The sequence below is a fragment of the Prionailurus viverrinus genome, chromosome C1 (genome assembly GCF_022837055.1).
Source record: "Prionailurus viverrinus isolate Anna chromosome C1, UM_Priviv_1.0, whole genome shotgun sequence".
NCBI classification, from domain to species: Eukaryota; Metazoa; Chordata; class Mammalia; order Carnivora; family Felidae; genus Prionailurus; species Prionailurus viverrinus.
The window spans coordinates 213686732-213703323 of NC_062568.1; the positions used below are offsets into that span (position 1 = coordinate 213686732).

At 60.9% G+C, this 16592-nt stretch overlaps 1 protein-coding gene across 4 annotated transcripts in view; it reads left to right on the forward strand.

Annotated features, from left to right (window-relative positions):
- The window catches only part of CFAP74 (cilia and flagella associated protein 74), a 67611-nt gene that overhangs the window by 14170 nt on the left and 36849 nt on the right, over nucleotides 1-16592 (forward strand). For 2 of the 4 annotated variants that reach the window (XM_047873061.1, XM_047873062.1), the window contains exons 6-16: nucleotides 1008-1112; nucleotides 6311-6484; nucleotides 6898-7008; nucleotides 7390-7492; nucleotides 8314-8471; nucleotides 9635-9839; nucleotides 11222-11383; nucleotides 11868-12041; nucleotides 12532-12650; nucleotides 15053-15119; nucleotides 15486-15575. In XM_047873061.1, the coding sequence (XP_047729017.1) occupies nucleotides 1008-1112; nucleotides 6311-6484; nucleotides 6898-7008; nucleotides 7390-7492; nucleotides 8314-8471; nucleotides 9635-9839; nucleotides 11222-11383; nucleotides 11868-12041; nucleotides 12532-12650; nucleotides 15053-15119; nucleotides 15486-15575 (1468 nt within the window). The remainder of the gene's footprint in view (nucleotides 1-1007; nucleotides 1113-6310; nucleotides 6485-6897; nucleotides 7009-7389; nucleotides 7493-8313; nucleotides 8472-9634; nucleotides 9840-11221; nucleotides 11384-11867; nucleotides 12042-12531; nucleotides 12651-15052; nucleotides 15120-15485; nucleotides 15576-16592) is intronic. The other 2 variants (XM_047873063.1, XM_047873064.1) reach the window with 2 other exon arrangements.

The following is a 16592-nucleotide window of genomic DNA, read 5'->3' on the forward strand; positions in this document are numbered from 1 at the left end:
CCTTTGAGGGACTCAGGGACACTAAGTGAGCTGCCCGGGGTCACCCTGCTGAGCGGGGACACGGTGGGACGTTGGTCCTGGCGCTCTGAGCCAGAATCTGAATGTAGCTGCCCCACTTGCTTCCAGGAAGGGACGAGCGCTGGGCCCCACTGGCCCCAGGAGTGTAGGGGGCCTCCTGGCGGCTGGAGGCTGGAGTCCTGGGGGGTCACAGGACAGACAGGACAAGGTGCCAGACAGCTCACCCAGCAGCAGCGTCGTGAGGCCTGCAGCCCAGCCCCCTGCAGGCAGAGACAGGCTCTTTTGTAGGACTTTAAAATCCACCTGATTCTATGGGACACAGCAGGCTGGGTGTCGAGAAATGAGGGCCACACCAGCTGCTGGAAACCCACTCCCCAGCCGTACACGTGTGGGGTCCTGATCCATGGTATGCACACACCGGTCCTGAGGTCTTTGTCACCCAAGGCTATTTCCACACAGCCCCACTGGCCACCCCGTGATCATCTGTGATTATCTCAGAACATGCCTGAGCGGTCGGGTGCCTGGGCGGTGCACTGAGCCGGCCCCAGCCCAGGACAGAAGAGGGTGCAGAGTGGACTCCCTACCTAGAGTCTCCCAGGGGCGTTTTGGCCGCCTGACTGCTTCCAGTCGGGCGAGTGTGCAGGATCCTTCCCTGATCGGAATGGGCCCGCAACTCGGACAGGCTGGAACCAGGAGATCCGGCTCCCTGACCCCGGGAGCGAAGTGGGCACTGGTGTGGCCAGGGCAGGTGTTCTAGCGGGTTCTGTGCCTGGCCAAGCAGCCAGAAGTAGGCAGAGGGGCAGCTTTTCTTGAAGGCCTTTCCCGCTGGCCGGTGTAGACAGATTTCTCTCTTGAAAACGAAGAGGCCAGCTGAAGGCCTCAGTGGGATAGTGGCCACCGGGGGGCTTTCTCTGGGGGCCAGGCTGACGCCACCTCCCCGCCCCCCCACTCCCCTGCCCCCCTGCCCCTCTGCCCCCGTGCCTCAGCAGCGCCTCCGTGGGCCGCCTCCAGGCGGTGTCCAGACGCCTGTGCACGGAGCTGGACGACGAGAGAGCCCTGCAGTCCCAGCTCAGAGCCGCGTTGCTGAAGAGCGAGTGAGTTGGGGGGTGGGGGGGGGAGGGGGGCTCCCTGTGCACAGGCAGGACGCAGCCCACGTAGTTTGCGCGCGACTTTTAAGCTACCTAGAAGCGGGAAGGGAGCCCGTTAAATGAAATCATTGAAAGGATAAGACTTCACGTTTTTTGAAATGTTTCCCACTTTCCCCGTGTTTGTTTGCATTTCTGAGAACTATGACACCTGCTTCTTTTCCTTTCCCCTCTTTCCTGCTTCCTGCTTCCGGAGAGCCACCAGCACCGTGTTTAAACAGTGTTTCGCCATTTCACAACCTTTCTAGAAGCCACCCCCAGCAAAGACGCTGATGCTTGGGTTTGGGACGTAAACAGCAGCATTGCCTCTAGCTAGCTGCTGCAAGAAAGGGGGTTTAGGAGGGGATCAGATTCCTGGTGTCCCTCGTGCCCTGCTTCCCCCCCAACAGCGGCCCCCTCCCCCAGACGCTGGCCGGGCAGCCTCTGGGAAACGCGCAGGAAGGCACAGAGGGCCAGGACAGGGCATTGGCAGCAGGCCACCCGCTGCTGGAAAAGCCACAGCTGTCCCCTGCCCCTCCCGACCACAGGGACTCTCGGGGAGCGGGGGGTGGGGGCAGGAATCCGTCTCTAACCCAGCCCTCCTTTAAGTTAGGCACAGTCCAGCCCTGGGTCCTGTGGTGCTTTAGCATAATCTAGTGGGGAGGCGGGAGGACAGAGAGGTGGCCGGGATGGTAGGGCCATCTGTGAGTGAGCATGGGAGGACGATGGACGTTTATGTGGCCCTTGTTTGACGGCGCAAAACACCCCGAGCCCCCTTGGCCCCAGCCGTCCTAGTGACATCCTTTACAGCAAGAGGGTCCCACTTGGGGGTTGCAGGGGGTTATCCCGTCTCCAGCCAGGAAGACCCCTCACCCTTCCATGACACTCATGGCCTCCACATTTTGAAGATTATGGGCCAGTGAAGGCCCCTTAAGTTGTTTTTGCGTGATGCTTCCTTGTGACTGTTGGCTGGAATACCCCCGAGTGATGCCATGTCCTTCTGGGGGGGGGGGGGGGGGCTCTCAACGAGGCGCATGATGGCGACCGGTCCCGTTTCCGGTAGGGGGACTTTGGTGGCTGGGCCAAGGTGGTGCCCGCCGGGGTTCTCCACGCAGCGCGACACCTTTGGAAACGAATCCGTAACGTGTGGTGGACCCTCAGAGACTCTGGGATCCTGTCCTCGCCCCCTTGCAGGCGCTGGTGTCTGAATTCAGTGGTGTTTCTTGCCTGCGCCAATCATGATGGCGATGGCGGTGATGGCCCCCAAAGACGCTCTAAGTCCGCGCTCCTTCTGCGGCCGCGGGCCGGCCTTCTGGTGTGAAGAACAGCGTGTCTTCTCCACGTCCATTTGCTTTTTGGCGTAGACTCTGATTTCTGTTTTAGTCAGCAGCATACGGTCACTTCCGTCATTATTCGCCTTGACCCTCCGGTCCTCCCAAGTTGGCCCCTAGGCCCTTTGACACGTCCCTGTCCCTGTCACTCTTGGAGTGCTCTCGGGCACCAGGACACGTTCCACGCCCCCCGATTCATCCTCCCGCCCCAGCTCTGGACTCAGCCTGGTTTGTAACTGAGGAGTGGGGTTTGGAGGTCTAGAGCTGGGCGCCGCTGATGCCCGTGGCCGCGAGGACCTTGCTGCTCCCAGGCCCTTGCAGCAGGCGGGGACAGCAAACCCGTGCACGTCTGTGTGTGTCCCTGTCTTGAAACCAGTTCCAACAGAACTGCAGGCTCGTCCCCACCCTCCCCCGCCGTGTCTGCACCTCCTTCCTGTGGCAGTGACCAGCCTGCCTGTCGCTACCCTCAACGTTTTCACTGTTTCCCCGGTCCCCACGTGTAGCCAGTCCGCCGACCCTTCCAGCGATCGCCCTGGGGCCCTCCTCCTGCGGCCTGACCCCAGCAGCCTGCCCGCCGGCCGCTGCTCACGTGGGCCTGGCTGCTGCCGGACTGTCATTTGCTGCCTTGTTAACCAGCTTTCCCTGAGTCTAATTTACACACGAGAAAATGTATCCCAGACGTTCCCTTGTGCCTCTCCTCAGTCAGCAGTCCTGCCCCAGGGGACCACTGGGGACCGCTGACACACTCTGTCCCTTCCTATTAAATGTGTCCAGTGTGCCGGGGCACCTGGTGGCTCAGCTGGTGGAGTGACTGACTTAATTTCTGCTCAGGTCATGATCTCATGGTTCGTGAGTCTGAGCCCCGCATCGGGCTCTGCATTGACAGCGTGGAGCCTGCTGGGGATTCCCTCTCTCTGCCCCTCTCCTGCTTGCGCTCTCTCTCTCAAAAATAAATAAACATTTTAAAAACATGTTTTAAATGTGCAGAACCATACCTGTTTACCCGGCGCCTGGTTTCTCCAGTCCACACAACGGCTCCCAGTTGCATCTGTGGTCTTGTGTGGAGCGGAAGTCCGGGCGCATCCGAGTTTTTTGTAATTATTTTATTTTAGAGAGAGAGCAAGCAGGAGAGGGGGGCAGAGGGAGAGAGAGTGTCTTTGGCGGGCTCCACACTCAGCACGGAGCCCGACATGGGCCTCGACCCCGGCAGCCCTGAGATGACCTGAGCCACCCAGGCGCCCCCACATCCACATTTGTACGTAGCAGGAGTCCGGGCGTGTCTGCAGTTTGTTTTTTAATGTTTTTATTTATTTTTGAGAGAGAGAGAGACAGAGTGTGAGTGGGTGAGGGGCAAAGACAGAGGGAGACACAGAATCCGAAGCGGGCTCCAGGCTCCGAGCTGTCAGCACAGAGCCCGACGTGGGGCTTGAACTCACGGACTGTGAGATCATGACCTGAGCTGAAGTCGGACGCTTCACCGACTGAGCCACCCATGTGCCCCGCGTCTGCATTTTTATGTAGCGGGAGTCCCAGGTGCATCCAGGGTTTAACACGACAAGCATTATTACCTCCCCGTCCCTGGATGGCCGGGAACCTAGGAGCAGCGTAGTTGGGGTTCTGGCTCGAGATCTCCCGGGAGGTTACGCTTGAGATGTCAGTCAAGACGGCATCGTGTGGAGGTTTGCTGGGTTGGACGGAGGATCAGCTTCCAAGCTCGCTCAGATCAACCCCCCGCAGGCCTCTCCTGGGGCTGCTGACAAGGGACACTGAGCCCCCAGAGGTGAGCAAAAGCCCCAGTGTCCTCTCGGAAGTGACATCGCATCACCTCTGCTGCATTTGGATCAACCCTGAGACCGGGTGGGCGCGGCCTGCTCGACGGTGTGCGTGCAGGATACAGGGTCATGGGCTGTCATCCTGGGGACTGGCCACCTCATACTGAGTCTCACATAGGCCCTTCCCCCAGCAAAACCGGCTACTGCACGCGGCGCCTGGGGGTGGGGGGCGGTACACTGAGTGTTCCTCGCGCCTCTGCACTTCCGCTGTAAAATGTCATCGTGTGGACGTCCCGGCAGCGCAAGATGAGCTGAGCGGCTCTAGCCCCGCAGAGAATCGCAGCAGGTGACAAGAACACGGGTGGAGAAGGAAGCCCTGTGCGCAGAGGAAGTGACCATTCCCAGGAGCACAGATCGCCACTCCCGCCTGGGTCCTGAGGGGCGCGTGTGCCAGAGTGGGGCGCGGCCCGCTGTCTGCTGCGGGCGGACAGGGCGCTCAGCGGATTGAGGCCAGCGCAGCCCTGGAGCGGGCGGGTCCGCGTGGCTGGCCCGTCGGCCTCATCGACAGGAGCCTTCTCTCAAGTGGGGTCCTGACGTCCTCATGCTCTGGGCCCATCCTGGGAAGTCCCGCCACCAGCCCCTGGGCCACCAGCCACACCACGAGCGCCGCCGCGGGGTCTCCGTGGATCTGTGCCTCCACAAGCGGTGCCCCCGGACGCACATTCTTGGGACTCTGCTCTCAGGGATGACGCGCCTTCAGGCCCTCCTGTGTCGCTGCCGACCACACGCTGGGCAGAAGCCCCCGTCAGCCAGGGACTCCGAGGAGGTGGAGGGGTGGGCAGGCGAGGCAGGCCCCTCCAGGGGGCTCGTGTGCACTGGGGTGCAGGCGGGACGCCTGAATCTGTGGCTCCGTGGCTCAGGTAGTGCCGCTCACTCATTCAACAAACGGTAGTTGAGAACCTGCTGTAGGCCACACTCTGTTCGAAGCATTTAGGGCTCGCCGGTGAATAGAACAAGTGAAAAGCCGTGTCCGGGGAGCCTCTGTCTTCGTGGTAATGGGAGGCAGACGATCAGCCAAACGTGAAGTTCGGGACGGGTGGCCCGTGTCACGCGGTCCCTGCGTCCCTGGACTCGAGCTTCTGTCTCACCTGGGTCCAGCGGCAAGGCCAAAGGCCACGGGCAGCCTCGCACCGCAGGCTCCGTGCAGGGGCCTGGCCACGCCCGGGGCAGGGTGTCTGCCGCAGGGGCCCGGCTGAGAGCCTTTGCTGGCCTTCCTTCCGGCGCTGCGGCAGGCGGCACACGCAGACCTCGCGTCCCCGAAGGTGATGCCCACACAGATCTCACTGGGCTAAAACCGAGGGGCTGGCAGGACTGCCTTCTTTTCTAGGGAGAGCCTCTTTCCAGCCTTGCCCAGCCCCCAGACGTGCCCTCCTTCCTGGGCCCACGCCCCTGCCCCATCCTCTAGGCCAGCAGCACCTCTGTGCCTCTGACCTTCCTTCCACCGTCACCTTCTCTTTATTCAGAGAAAGTGGGACGTCAGTCAAATCGCCCTCTTTTTCAGGTCTGGGGGCCAGCAATCCATCAGCCACGGTCAGATGTTCCCGCCGCCCGTCTGCGCCCAGACCCCCCCCCCCCCGTAGGTCACACAGGGTGCTCATATGGCTGCAGCCCACTTCCCCTCCATGTCCTGTGCTGCCCACCCCCCCCGGCCCTGTCTCTCACTGCCGTGCTCCTGTGCCACAGGGAGCCTCTTTCAAAGGTGGCATCTCCCACCTGTGTCCCCGGCCTATTTCAGAGTGCCACACCGGTCCTCGGGCCAGCCGGGGACACTCAGGAAGTGCAGATCCACGTTCGAGCCAGGCCGGGGCCCGTAGTGCCGCGGGTGAAGGGGGGAGCCTTCCTCTCCCCTGCGGCTGCAGGCCCAGAGGGCTTCCAGGAGGAGGAGCCGCCCTTGACTGGTGGTCGTCAGAACTGCGTGGCCAGGCCCTCCCGGAACCCCTGGAATGGACGCTCCTCAGAGGGTGTGGCCTTTGCCGACACAAACAGAAGTGCCTCTTGTTTGAAGGAGCGCCGTGTGGCACATTGCGATCCAGAAGGGACAGCTCGAGGACGTCCAAGCGTCTGCCCAAGAGGAGGAAGCGGCTGCCAGGAAGGGCCTCCGGGCACACGCGGCCGAGCAGCTGCACCGCGAGGAGGAGGCCCTGAAGAAGGCCGAGAGGAACCGGCTGCTGAGGGTCAGGTGGGTGGCCAGGACCTGCCGGGGGCCTCAGCCCTTCTCCAGAGCCAGCTCCTCTGTGGCCCCACCTGAGGCCCTGGCCAGGGCCCGCCCAGGGCCTCCTGTTTGGCCAGGCTGCTGAGTAGGGCAGAACAGCACCCGCAGGTGTGTCACAGGCCCACTCCCGCTCCCCAGGTGCGGTCCCCATTTCCTTCCCTCCCAGTCGTCGTCCAGGGTCCTCCCCACCCCTCCCCCTGCTCACCCCATCCGGCCCGTTGCCAGCTTTCCCTGCCGCTTCTATGGGAGCCAAGCCCCTGGACACCGGCAGCGCTCTCGCCCTGGGCACAGGTGCCGCCGGCCTGGCTCTCAGGGACACCTGTTCCCTCAAGAGCCGGTGCTCCATGAGTTTCCGTTCCCACTGTCCCCCGCCACCGCAGGAAAGCCATGCACCTGCAGAAGGAGCACGGGCTCAGGCACCAGAAGCTGGTGGAAGACGCCAAGAAGAATCACAAGATCGCGGTGAAGTTCCTGAAGGCTTCCCTGGGAAGGTAGCGTCCTCAGACTCCCCCATTGATACCCTGGAGGAGAAATATAAGAAATACAAGAATCTTTTTTTTGTTTTACTGTCCCCGATTTTATTATTAAATCATTACCCTACTGTCAGAACGTCATAAAGCTGTATTTTTAGTTTCGAGCTGACTTCCTGCTTGTGTTCAGAAAAGGACCTGCGGTGAGTTGCCAGGGGCCTGTCCAGAGAAGCCTGTTTCAGTGTTCCCTAGAAATTGACATTCAACATAACTCTTTCCATGTGTCTTTAATGTGGTCACGTTTAATTATTTCCTTGACGGACGTGACCACCGTGCAGTTCTGTAACCGCAAGTCAACGTGCCCCGGTACTCGCGGTTAAAAAACGTGCCTTCTTCTTCCAGAATCCGCGAGCAGGAGAGGGAGAAGGAGATGGGGTCCCAGGAGCACATGAAGAGGCGCATGGACGCCGTGCTGGCTTTGAAGAACAGTATCAGTGCCAACAGGGTAGGCGACCTGTGTCCACCCTTGCCCTCGGGGCACATCGCACTCCAGGAGGGACAGCTTGACACCCTTGGGGCCCCACGCAGTCCTACAGGAGCCCTCCAGGCAGGCGTGTTTCCTTCCAGGCGGGGGTCCACACCTCGACCCCTCAGCCTGCCCTGCCCTGTCATCTGGCTTCCCTGCCCCTTGGGGCGGGAGTCCCGTGTCCTCAGACTCGCCACTCAGTCGCTTCCTGGGGGTTACAGAGCCTCCCCCCACAGGTCTGTTGCCCCTGGGCCCGTGCTGGCACTAGCCAGGTGCCCCGCTGGGCAGGAAGAAATCAGCGCAGGCCTGTCCTCCTGGGGCCTGGTCCGCGGGAGGAGCCATGGCAGGGCTCCAGGGGGACCGGGGCTCAGCGAGGCCATGTGCAGGGGTCCAGGGTCCTGTTGGAGGAAGTGATATCCCCCTGGGGCCCAAGGGTGTGGCAGTTAGGCCTGGGGAGTGGAGAGGGGAACAGCATTTGCAAAGGCTCAGAGGCAAGAGTGAGCAGGCCTGCTGGAGGGGAGCCCAGCATGGCAAGGGGGCAGAGGCGAGGCGCCAGTCCTGCAGCGCTGTGGACGACAGCCAGCTCGGGGGGCGGGAAGCCCCTGAGGATTTTAAGGACAGGTGGTCGGTGGGTGGGCGGGACCAGGCAAGGGTGGGGCTCTGCAAACCTGTGCTCCGGCATCTCAGGGCTGAGTTAACGTCACCGGCTCAACCGAGAGCTGCCGTGTGTGTGTGCACACTTGTGTGCACACGCGTGTGCATGTGCCAATGGTATACTCTCACTTTTCTCTATTCCCAAGGAAACACTCCGGAAATTTCAAGCATGGGGCCAGGCCAGGGCAGAGCTGGCTGAGCAGAAGGCCCGGGCCCAGAAGGAGATGATTCTGGCCCAAGGTGGGGACGCTTTCAGACACCTTTTCCATCAACGCCAGCGCCAGGAGCTGGAAGCCCAGAACCGGTGAGTGCGAGGTGGCTTCCTGGGGGAGGTGCCCACCTGGGCCGAGGGAGGCCTGTCCCTCACAATTAGCCAAGCTGCTTTCCTCCCTGGGCTTCTCCCCAGATGGGGGCTCCAGCCCTCCCTCCACACCCTGCTCCCCAGATCCCAACAGGTGAGGCCTCCCATGGGCCTCAGAGCACAGACTTTTTGACCCCCATCACCTCTAGCGCGGCCCCTGGCCCGGCTTCCTGGTTTCTCAGGAGCTGCCCCAAGCCCCCGACGCAGCTCACTCTCTGTGTCTCCGGGCTCTCCGGGCCCCTCCGTAGGGGGCCGTGGGGGGTCTGGGCTCACCCTTCACGCCCTCATGGGCTTCGCTTTCCGATTTCCTCCAAAGGGCACTCGGTGCTGCCTTCTCAGTATGCCCTGAACCCTCGTCATTCACCCTGAGAACCCCCCTCAGCCCTGCAAGGTCCCAGTACACAGCTCTCCAGGCCACACTCTGCCCTGCCTCCCGCCCCCACACCCCCCGCAGACGTGGGCTTCCTGAGATCCAGAGGTCCACGTTCTGGTCCTGCCCACCTCCTGAAGGGCACATCCCTTCTCCCCCCCCACCACCACACCCCCTTCACAGGCACGATTGGTACGTACCCAGGTGTGGCCTCCTGGTCCTCTCCCTGGGGACAGCATCTCCTGCCAGGGAGTCACAGTGCTCTGGCTGTCACCACAGGAGCTGTGCCATCAGTTGTCCCGCTAGGGGTTCCCAGGGGCGGCTCCACCCGTGCCTTCGTCTGGCGCAGGCCGGGCACGTAGGAAGAGCCAGGGACAGAGTAGGAATGAGTGAAGGAATGAATGAGTGAAGGAATGAATGAGCACGTGAGTGAATGGCCTCGAGCCCTAGTGAGGCCGTGGTTTGTGCCTCGCTGGAGTGCCCGGCTGCCAGCCTGGAAACCTGGAGTAAAAGGCACGTCCTGTGGGGCCCGGGCGGGGCAGGAATTTCAAGGCCCGGGTCTCCGGCCTGGCAGCCTTCCTGGGCCTCATCTGTCTGCTCCCTTGGGAGCCAGGGGGCCCGGCCAGAATCAGCTCCCGGCAGCCCTGAGCCCAGCGGGGCGGCACCTCCTGGGGGAGGGGCCCCAAAGGCAGCTCGCAACTCACCTTCCCTGGTTCCACACGGCGTTTTCCCACAGCGCCTTCGAGGAGCAGCAGAGGCTCAGAAAGCAGGAGATCGTAGGTCGGATTCTGAAAGAAGAGGCTGCGGGAGAAACCAGGAGGAAGAGGCGGTCTTCTCCCACCAAAGCCACGGGCCGGCTGACCCTGAGAGATGAGACGTGGGGCTACATCTCGGACGTCTGTGAGGACAGGGGCACGGTGGCCCTTCCCCGCAACCTGCCGGTGAGCCAGAGGCCCCTGTCTGGTCACAAGTCCCCGGGGACGTGGTTGGGCCTCGAGACATCGTGTGACCATCTCCGGCTAAGATCCCTCAGCCGAAACCGTGTGGCCTGCACCAGGCTGTCTTCCGGCCTCCCTGCTCCCCGGGGGCCCCGCGGGCGGGAGGCGGGCGGGCTTCCCCACAGCTCCTCTCTGCGGCACGCAAGATGGCGGGCCACACGGCGTCCACCTGGGAGCTGTCCTTTCCCAGGTGACGGCGCAGGTACAAGGGGCCGAGACCCAGGTGTCTGGTGGCTCATCCGCCACAGGATCCACCTCTGTGGACCCCACTGCGGGTGCAGACACCCGTAGCGTCCTCTGCAACAAGAGTGGCTCGGGCCGCCTTACCTGTCCCTAGACAAAAAGACAGGCAGTGACCACAGCCCAGTCCCAGGCCATGGTGCTATCTGTGCACATGCCTGTCACCACCCTGGCACCAAATGCTCTCAACACCCCCCAGAGACCAGCCGCTGCCACGTCCTGTACTCCCTCGCCGCTCATGCGTCATCCTCCTGAGGGCCAGCTCCAGGCCGGCACCCCCACCCCACCCCCGGGGCTGGTGACCCATACCTGTCCCCAGGAGTGAGGGGCAGGGACATCAGGACCCCTCCTGAGCCCAGTTCAGCACTCCCACTTCTGCCCCGTGCACCTCGAAACCCGAAGGTGCAGGTCGCCGGCTCCCTTGGGCCTCTGCGGACTCTTCGCTCTGTTCCCAGGCGTTTTCGGTCTCTGCCTGGTCCCTGCCCGCCACTGTGGAGTCTGCCCCTCCGGGCCGTCACCCCTGCCACCTCCTCCCTGGCCCGCCCAGCCGCCTGCCCTGCCATCCACACTAGGTGTCCTGTGTTTCTCCGTGTCAGCACCCAGTCTGCTTCCCCGGGAGCTCTCCACACATTGCAGCCACATCCCCCTCCGTCTACGGCTGATGCTCCCTAGAGGGAGGCCCCACGCCGTCCCCTCTGAAGCCCAGTGCCAGAACCGGTGTCCTCCGGAGGGAGGGCTTTTCCAGGGCGTGGTCTATATAAGCAAAAATTAGAAATAACACGAAACTGAGGATGGCGAAGAAGATTGTAGTAGGCCCATAAATCCATGTTCTGTGGACTCTTTTGTGGGTATTGGAGAAAAATACGTAATGATGTGTCTGAAGTTACTTATATTTGAAATGGGAAAGGGTTACGAAACAGACTGTGTTCTAGTCTCCGGGTAAAGAGGAAAAGAACCCGTAGAAGAGCCAGGTTGTCCGTAGCCGTGTGCCCGAGGGTCTTGTGAGGGCGGCTGTGTTCTTCTCTCGCTGATCTGTAGAGTCCCTTGTCTTACTGTGATTAGCTCTGAATTTCTCTCCCCGACAGCAGGACAGTGAAGCGGTCTCACCCCCCAGAGCCTCTCAGTTACTGGAAGCCATCTCCTATGAGTCTGTCCAGGGGGACTCGGGGAACATCACCTGGGAACATGACACGCTGGCCGAGCCGGAGATCCCCGGGCTCTGGCAGGAAGACTATAAGCCGAACCAGGTAAGCGCTTCCTGCCCTCAATTCCGAGAAGTTGGATAGCAGCCCCGACGCCGGCTGACCTGGAGTCAAGGCCGCAGACAGAGCCCCTTCCCCACTCCTGTCCCTCAGGGAGGCACCTTTATTTGTGCTGCCTGAGAAAACATGGCTCCGGTTAAACATTTCAAACCTTTCTCTTGGCCTAATTGAAAAATCTAGAAACCCCCCGCCTCTGCCGTCACTTCCCACAAATCCAACGGGATCCTGGACGTGCCTGCTCGTCCCTCTTTCCTTTTCCTCTGAAGTGAGGACCGCCAGCCTCGCTCAAGCCAGGGCTCTCTAAGTGGCCTGCCGGGCGGTCGCGCTCCCCCTGCCCCGGCCGCTCTGGGCCCTGACGCTGTGCCACTAAACTTCTGCGGCCCCCGGCCGCCCTAGGCCACCTGGAGCGGATCGCCTCGCTGGGCCTAGGCTTGCCCTCGAGCGTGACGCTGTTTCTGTGGAAACCCAGGTGCCCAAAGAGGAGGTGGACGGGAAGCCCGTGGGCGGGACAAAGATGGACAAGGACATCCTAGCACGCACCATGGAGCAGCTGCGCAGCAGGGTGACCCACAGGCAGGTGGCATCCGGGCACGAGTTCAAAGGTCGCCCCTTCAATAGCAAACCCAAGCTCATCCACTTCAAGGTGAGGAGGGGCTACTCGCCTGGCCTGGTGCTGAGAGTGTTGAGGGGGTCAGACGCCAGCCCCAGAAGGGGACCCGGCCTGGGGGACAGCCTCCCTGGAAAGGGACAGTGGGAGGTCGGTCCTCACACGTAGTCACAGCCGCCAGACTCTGCAGGGGAGGAGGCTGGCGGGCTCCTGGTATGCTACACGGGCCCTAGTCCTTCAGACGGAGTGGGGTGCCGGCCCCAGAGCCCACACCGTCCGAGGTCCCCAGGAAGCCATTTCCTGCCCCCGCTGTCCCTGCTCCCCATGCGTCCCCAGGGGAGCGCTTCCTGAGTCAGGAAACCTTGGGACTTGTTCCTGGTCCCCTATCAGGACGCTCCTCCGCTCGCCACCGAGACCTTCCTCGTGTGGTCACACGCTGGCCGTCGGGCACACGAGGAGAGGCCGCCAGGCACTCACACGGCGCCTTCCCCCTGACGGCCTCAAATGCCTCCTCTGACTTTTCCAGGACTTCGACGTCGGCAAAGTATACAGGAAGAAGATCACGCTGATAAACGCCACCCACACCACCAACCACTGCAAGCTGGTGGGCGTGGAGGAGCACCTCAGGGACTTCGTCCGCGTCGAGTGAGAGCCGGCGGGGCGCGGGTGCGGGTGCGCTGTCCTCGGCCTTCACGCCCGCCTGGCGCTCGCTCTGGTGGCCGCTCCGCCTTCTTGTGCTGACGCGGCCCGAGGCCAGCCCAGGTGTGCGTGATGACTCTCCTTCCGGGCCAATGTTTCGGGGCCCACCCCTCTGGGTGAGACGTCCCTGGCAGTTGTTGGGGCTTCTCTGGGTGAAGGTTCGAGCCGTCCTGCTTCAGGACCGTCCCCTCCCACTGTGTGCGTGTCCCCTGTGTAGCCACGTTTCTGTTTTCCTTCTTTGAAGCCCCGCTGGTGCTTGAGAGGCGGCCCCGTCTACCGTTTTCTTCCTGGCCCCTTTAATGCTTGCTCATGTCCCGCTTTAAGTTTTCCTCATTTTTCTCACGTTCTTCTGTGTCTCGCCGTGTCTGCTGTAGTGTCTCTCTTTTCTCCTGCTCCGTAGCATTTTGCCTTTGGCTTTAAGAAGGTTTCTTCTGGTTCTGCCAGCTTTTTATAGACGGGTCTGCAGGCCCGAGATGGCCCAGGATGTCTCCCCACCGCCCGTCCCCACGGCCTCTCCCTGTGGTCCGCACTCGCTGACCGTGGGACACACTGTTCTCTTCCGGGGGCTGCTTGTGGCTCAGACGTGGGATCTCTGTTCCCCCCTTCTCTCTTTCCGCCAGCTTATCTGCAAAGGCGCGTGTGGGCAGAGCGTGGCCAGAAATTCCTGTGTGTCACTAACTTATTCTCTCCTGCATTCGTGCTGGAGGCACAGGATTTACTTGTGGTCTGCTAGTTTTTCATGTTGATCTGTGGGTCTCTGTGGGACTTGGGGCCCAGACTCGCGGTATCAGCCCCCTGGCGTCCTGAAGCACTCCTCCCCAGGACCGGGCTGGGGTCTGATTGGCGGCTGTCTCACCCCCCAACCCCTCCGTCTGCTGGCTTCTGTGGCTGCTGCTGGGAAGGCCCAGCCCTGGGTCGTTGTCTGGCTTCCCGTGTGGTTGCCTTCAGACGCCCTTGTCCCTGAGGTCCGGCAGCGCCTCCGCGGTGTGTCAAGTGCAGGTTGATCTGCTTAGACGGGCTTAGGGCTCACTGAGGATTCAGACCTCCGAAAAAGCCTACACGCTTCTCAGCCCCACCCTGGTCCTCCACCCCTGAAGTGTGTGCTGTAGTATTTTCTCGAATCCAGCACCCCACTGGCCCTTCTCTCTTTGTGTCTCCAAGAGCCTCGTATTTCAGTGGCCATACTTCTTGTTTCCGGAAGCCTGCACTCTGCCTCAGGTCAGCAGCCACCGGACACTGTCTTCTTCCTTTGTCACCTCTGTGATTCTCTATTTCCATCTTGGATAATTTTGTTTGTCTTTAACTTTTTTTACGTTTATTTTTGAGAGACAGAGTGTGAGCAGGGGAGGGGCAGAGAGACAGGGAGACAGAATCTGAAGCAGGCTCCAGCCTCTGAGCCGTCAGCACAGAGCCCGACGCGGGGCTCGAACCCACGGACCGTGAGATCGTGACCTGAGCCGAAGTCGGACGGTTCACCGACGGAGCCCCCAGGCGCCCCACCATCTCTGATAATTCTAACATGACATCTTTGAAAGTCTCCATTCAACCATTCTCTTATCGGAGACTCTTGGAGTTTGGCCCTGCCGTCTGCGTGTGCGTGGCTGGCTTACACGTGTCCTTTCCAGCCTGGGATCCCCATCTTCTCACCAGGGGGGGCTCCGTCCCCTGGAGTCTCTGTGATATAGTATCCAAAAGCTTCCCTCCCCCCTGGAGAAGTTTTGGGTTTCTTCTGCCTGGTATGTGGGGTCATTACCAGGCAGGGGAAAGCAATTACATTAAATTTTTAGCTTGTGCATTTCTAATCCAAGCACCTTAGGTAAAATTCAACCTTGTGAAAACACACCTCACGTTAGCAATTTTCTGGAAGCTGCTTTTCCTCACCCAGGATCTAGACCAAGACAGACCGACTGCCTTTGAGTCTCCCTGTGAAGCGGGGGCTCTTTTCCTGGCTCCTTCACTGAAAGTGGGGTTCGGAGGGTGCCAGCTGTGTGCAGGGTCCGTGCTAGCTCCCAGCTGGCTCCCAGCCCTCACGCTAGTGTTAAAACACGAGGCCCTTGGTTCCAGACCTGACACCGCATGTCCCCAGGGAACCGCGGCCACCGCTTGGCCCCTGGCATCCGTTCCCTCTGGGGACGCGCCTCACTCGCCCCTTTACTCACTCCGCACACATTCAGATGTTATTCGAGTGTCTCCTGGGGCCTGGGCACTGGGGCACAGCACCCAGGATGGTCGGGGAGGGCTCCAGAAGGCCCACTCGGTGCCTGCTCGGGGCCGTGGCTGTTGGGAAGTTCCAACAGCGCCTCCCCCGTCCATCTGATGACGAGCCCCATGGATTGTTGTGCCTACAGCTTTGACCCCCCTGGTCCCATGTCAGCCGGGATGTCCTGCGAAGTCCTTGTCACCTTCAAGCCCATGGTGAGTGTCTGTTCCAAAAGCAGATGATGCGCAGGGATTTTTCTCACCCGTCGTGAGTGGGTGGTGGGTAGAACGGGGTCTCTGCAGACACAGATGACGGGGGGAGGACGCGAGGGCCTCAGCAGGGGTCACACACGCCCCTGCGCCGCTTTATCTCCGGGCGGCATGTACCTGACATTGGTCGCAATTAGGGGCCCGTGCTGAGGGTTCGTAGCCAGCAGGCGGGTCTGTAGGTGCTCTTGGGTCTGAGTGGGGTGTGTTAGAGTGTTCGGACGGGCCCAGGCCCAGCCCGTGGTTGTAGAGACACAGCCCGTGTCCCTGGGCAAAGTTACAAATGTTATGGTGCTTGGGTGTTTTATTTTTTAGATAAACAAGGATCTGGAAGGAAGCGTCTCATTTCTGGCTCAGACGGGTGGATTTTCCGTTCCACTGAAGTGTTCCACGAAGAAGTGTATGGTAGGTTCAGGGACGCCTGAGCTGGGTGGGGCTGCACCGTGCATCCTGGGTCTGGGCCCAGGTCCGAACAGCTCAGGTCAGGCTGGGGCCGACCCGGGGGTGGATCGGAGCACGCAGGCCGTTCTGGGGAGGTAAACGCTCACATTGACGCTGGAAAGCGGGGTGCCGGGGCGGGGGGTGGGGTAAATCCCATGCTGTGCAGAGCCCAGGTCGCAGGAGACCCTCGGGCCCATCTCAGGAGATGCTGGTCCCCTCAGCAGCTCTGGGGTGTCCCCTCGATTTCCCTTTTAAGGCGTGGTCACCAGGCTGTGCGTTACGCCCCCGGAACTGATAACTTAAGTTTGTACCCTTTGACCCCCTTTCCCCATTTCAACCGCCCCCCTGCCTCCTCAACCACCACTCTGCTCTCTGTGTCTATGGGCTTGACTCCACACCTGTGTGAAGCCACACAGAGTTTGTCTTTCTCTGTCTGGCTTAGCTCACCTAGCCCAGTGCCCTCAAGGTCCATCGGTGCTATTACAAATGGCAAGATTTCCTTTTTTTTTAATTCCACTGTGTCTATACCCCACCTTCTTCCGTTCGTCCATTGACAGACACTTAGGCTGTCCTCACTGGCTGGTTATTGTAAACAATGTTGCTGTGAATATGAAGGTGCAGACAGTGGGGTTCCCCTTAGTGGTTTCATGTCCTTTGGATGTATTGTCAGAGGTGTGATGGCTGGGTCTAGGGTAGCTCTGTTTTAACTTTGGAGGAGCCTCCACACTGCTCCCGAGGGGCCGCACCAGCGTGCACTGCCCACAACGGTGCACGGTCCCCCCGTCTCCGCATCCTCGCCGACACCTGTTGTTTCCCGTGTTGTTGATTGAAGCCAGCCTGACAGGTGTGAGGTGGTCGTGCCTTGTGGCTGCGAGTGGTATTTCCCTGATGATCCATGATGTTGAGCATCTTTCCACGTACCTGTTAGCCATCTGGATGTCTTCTTTGGAGAAATGTCTATTCAGATCCTCTGCCCAGTTT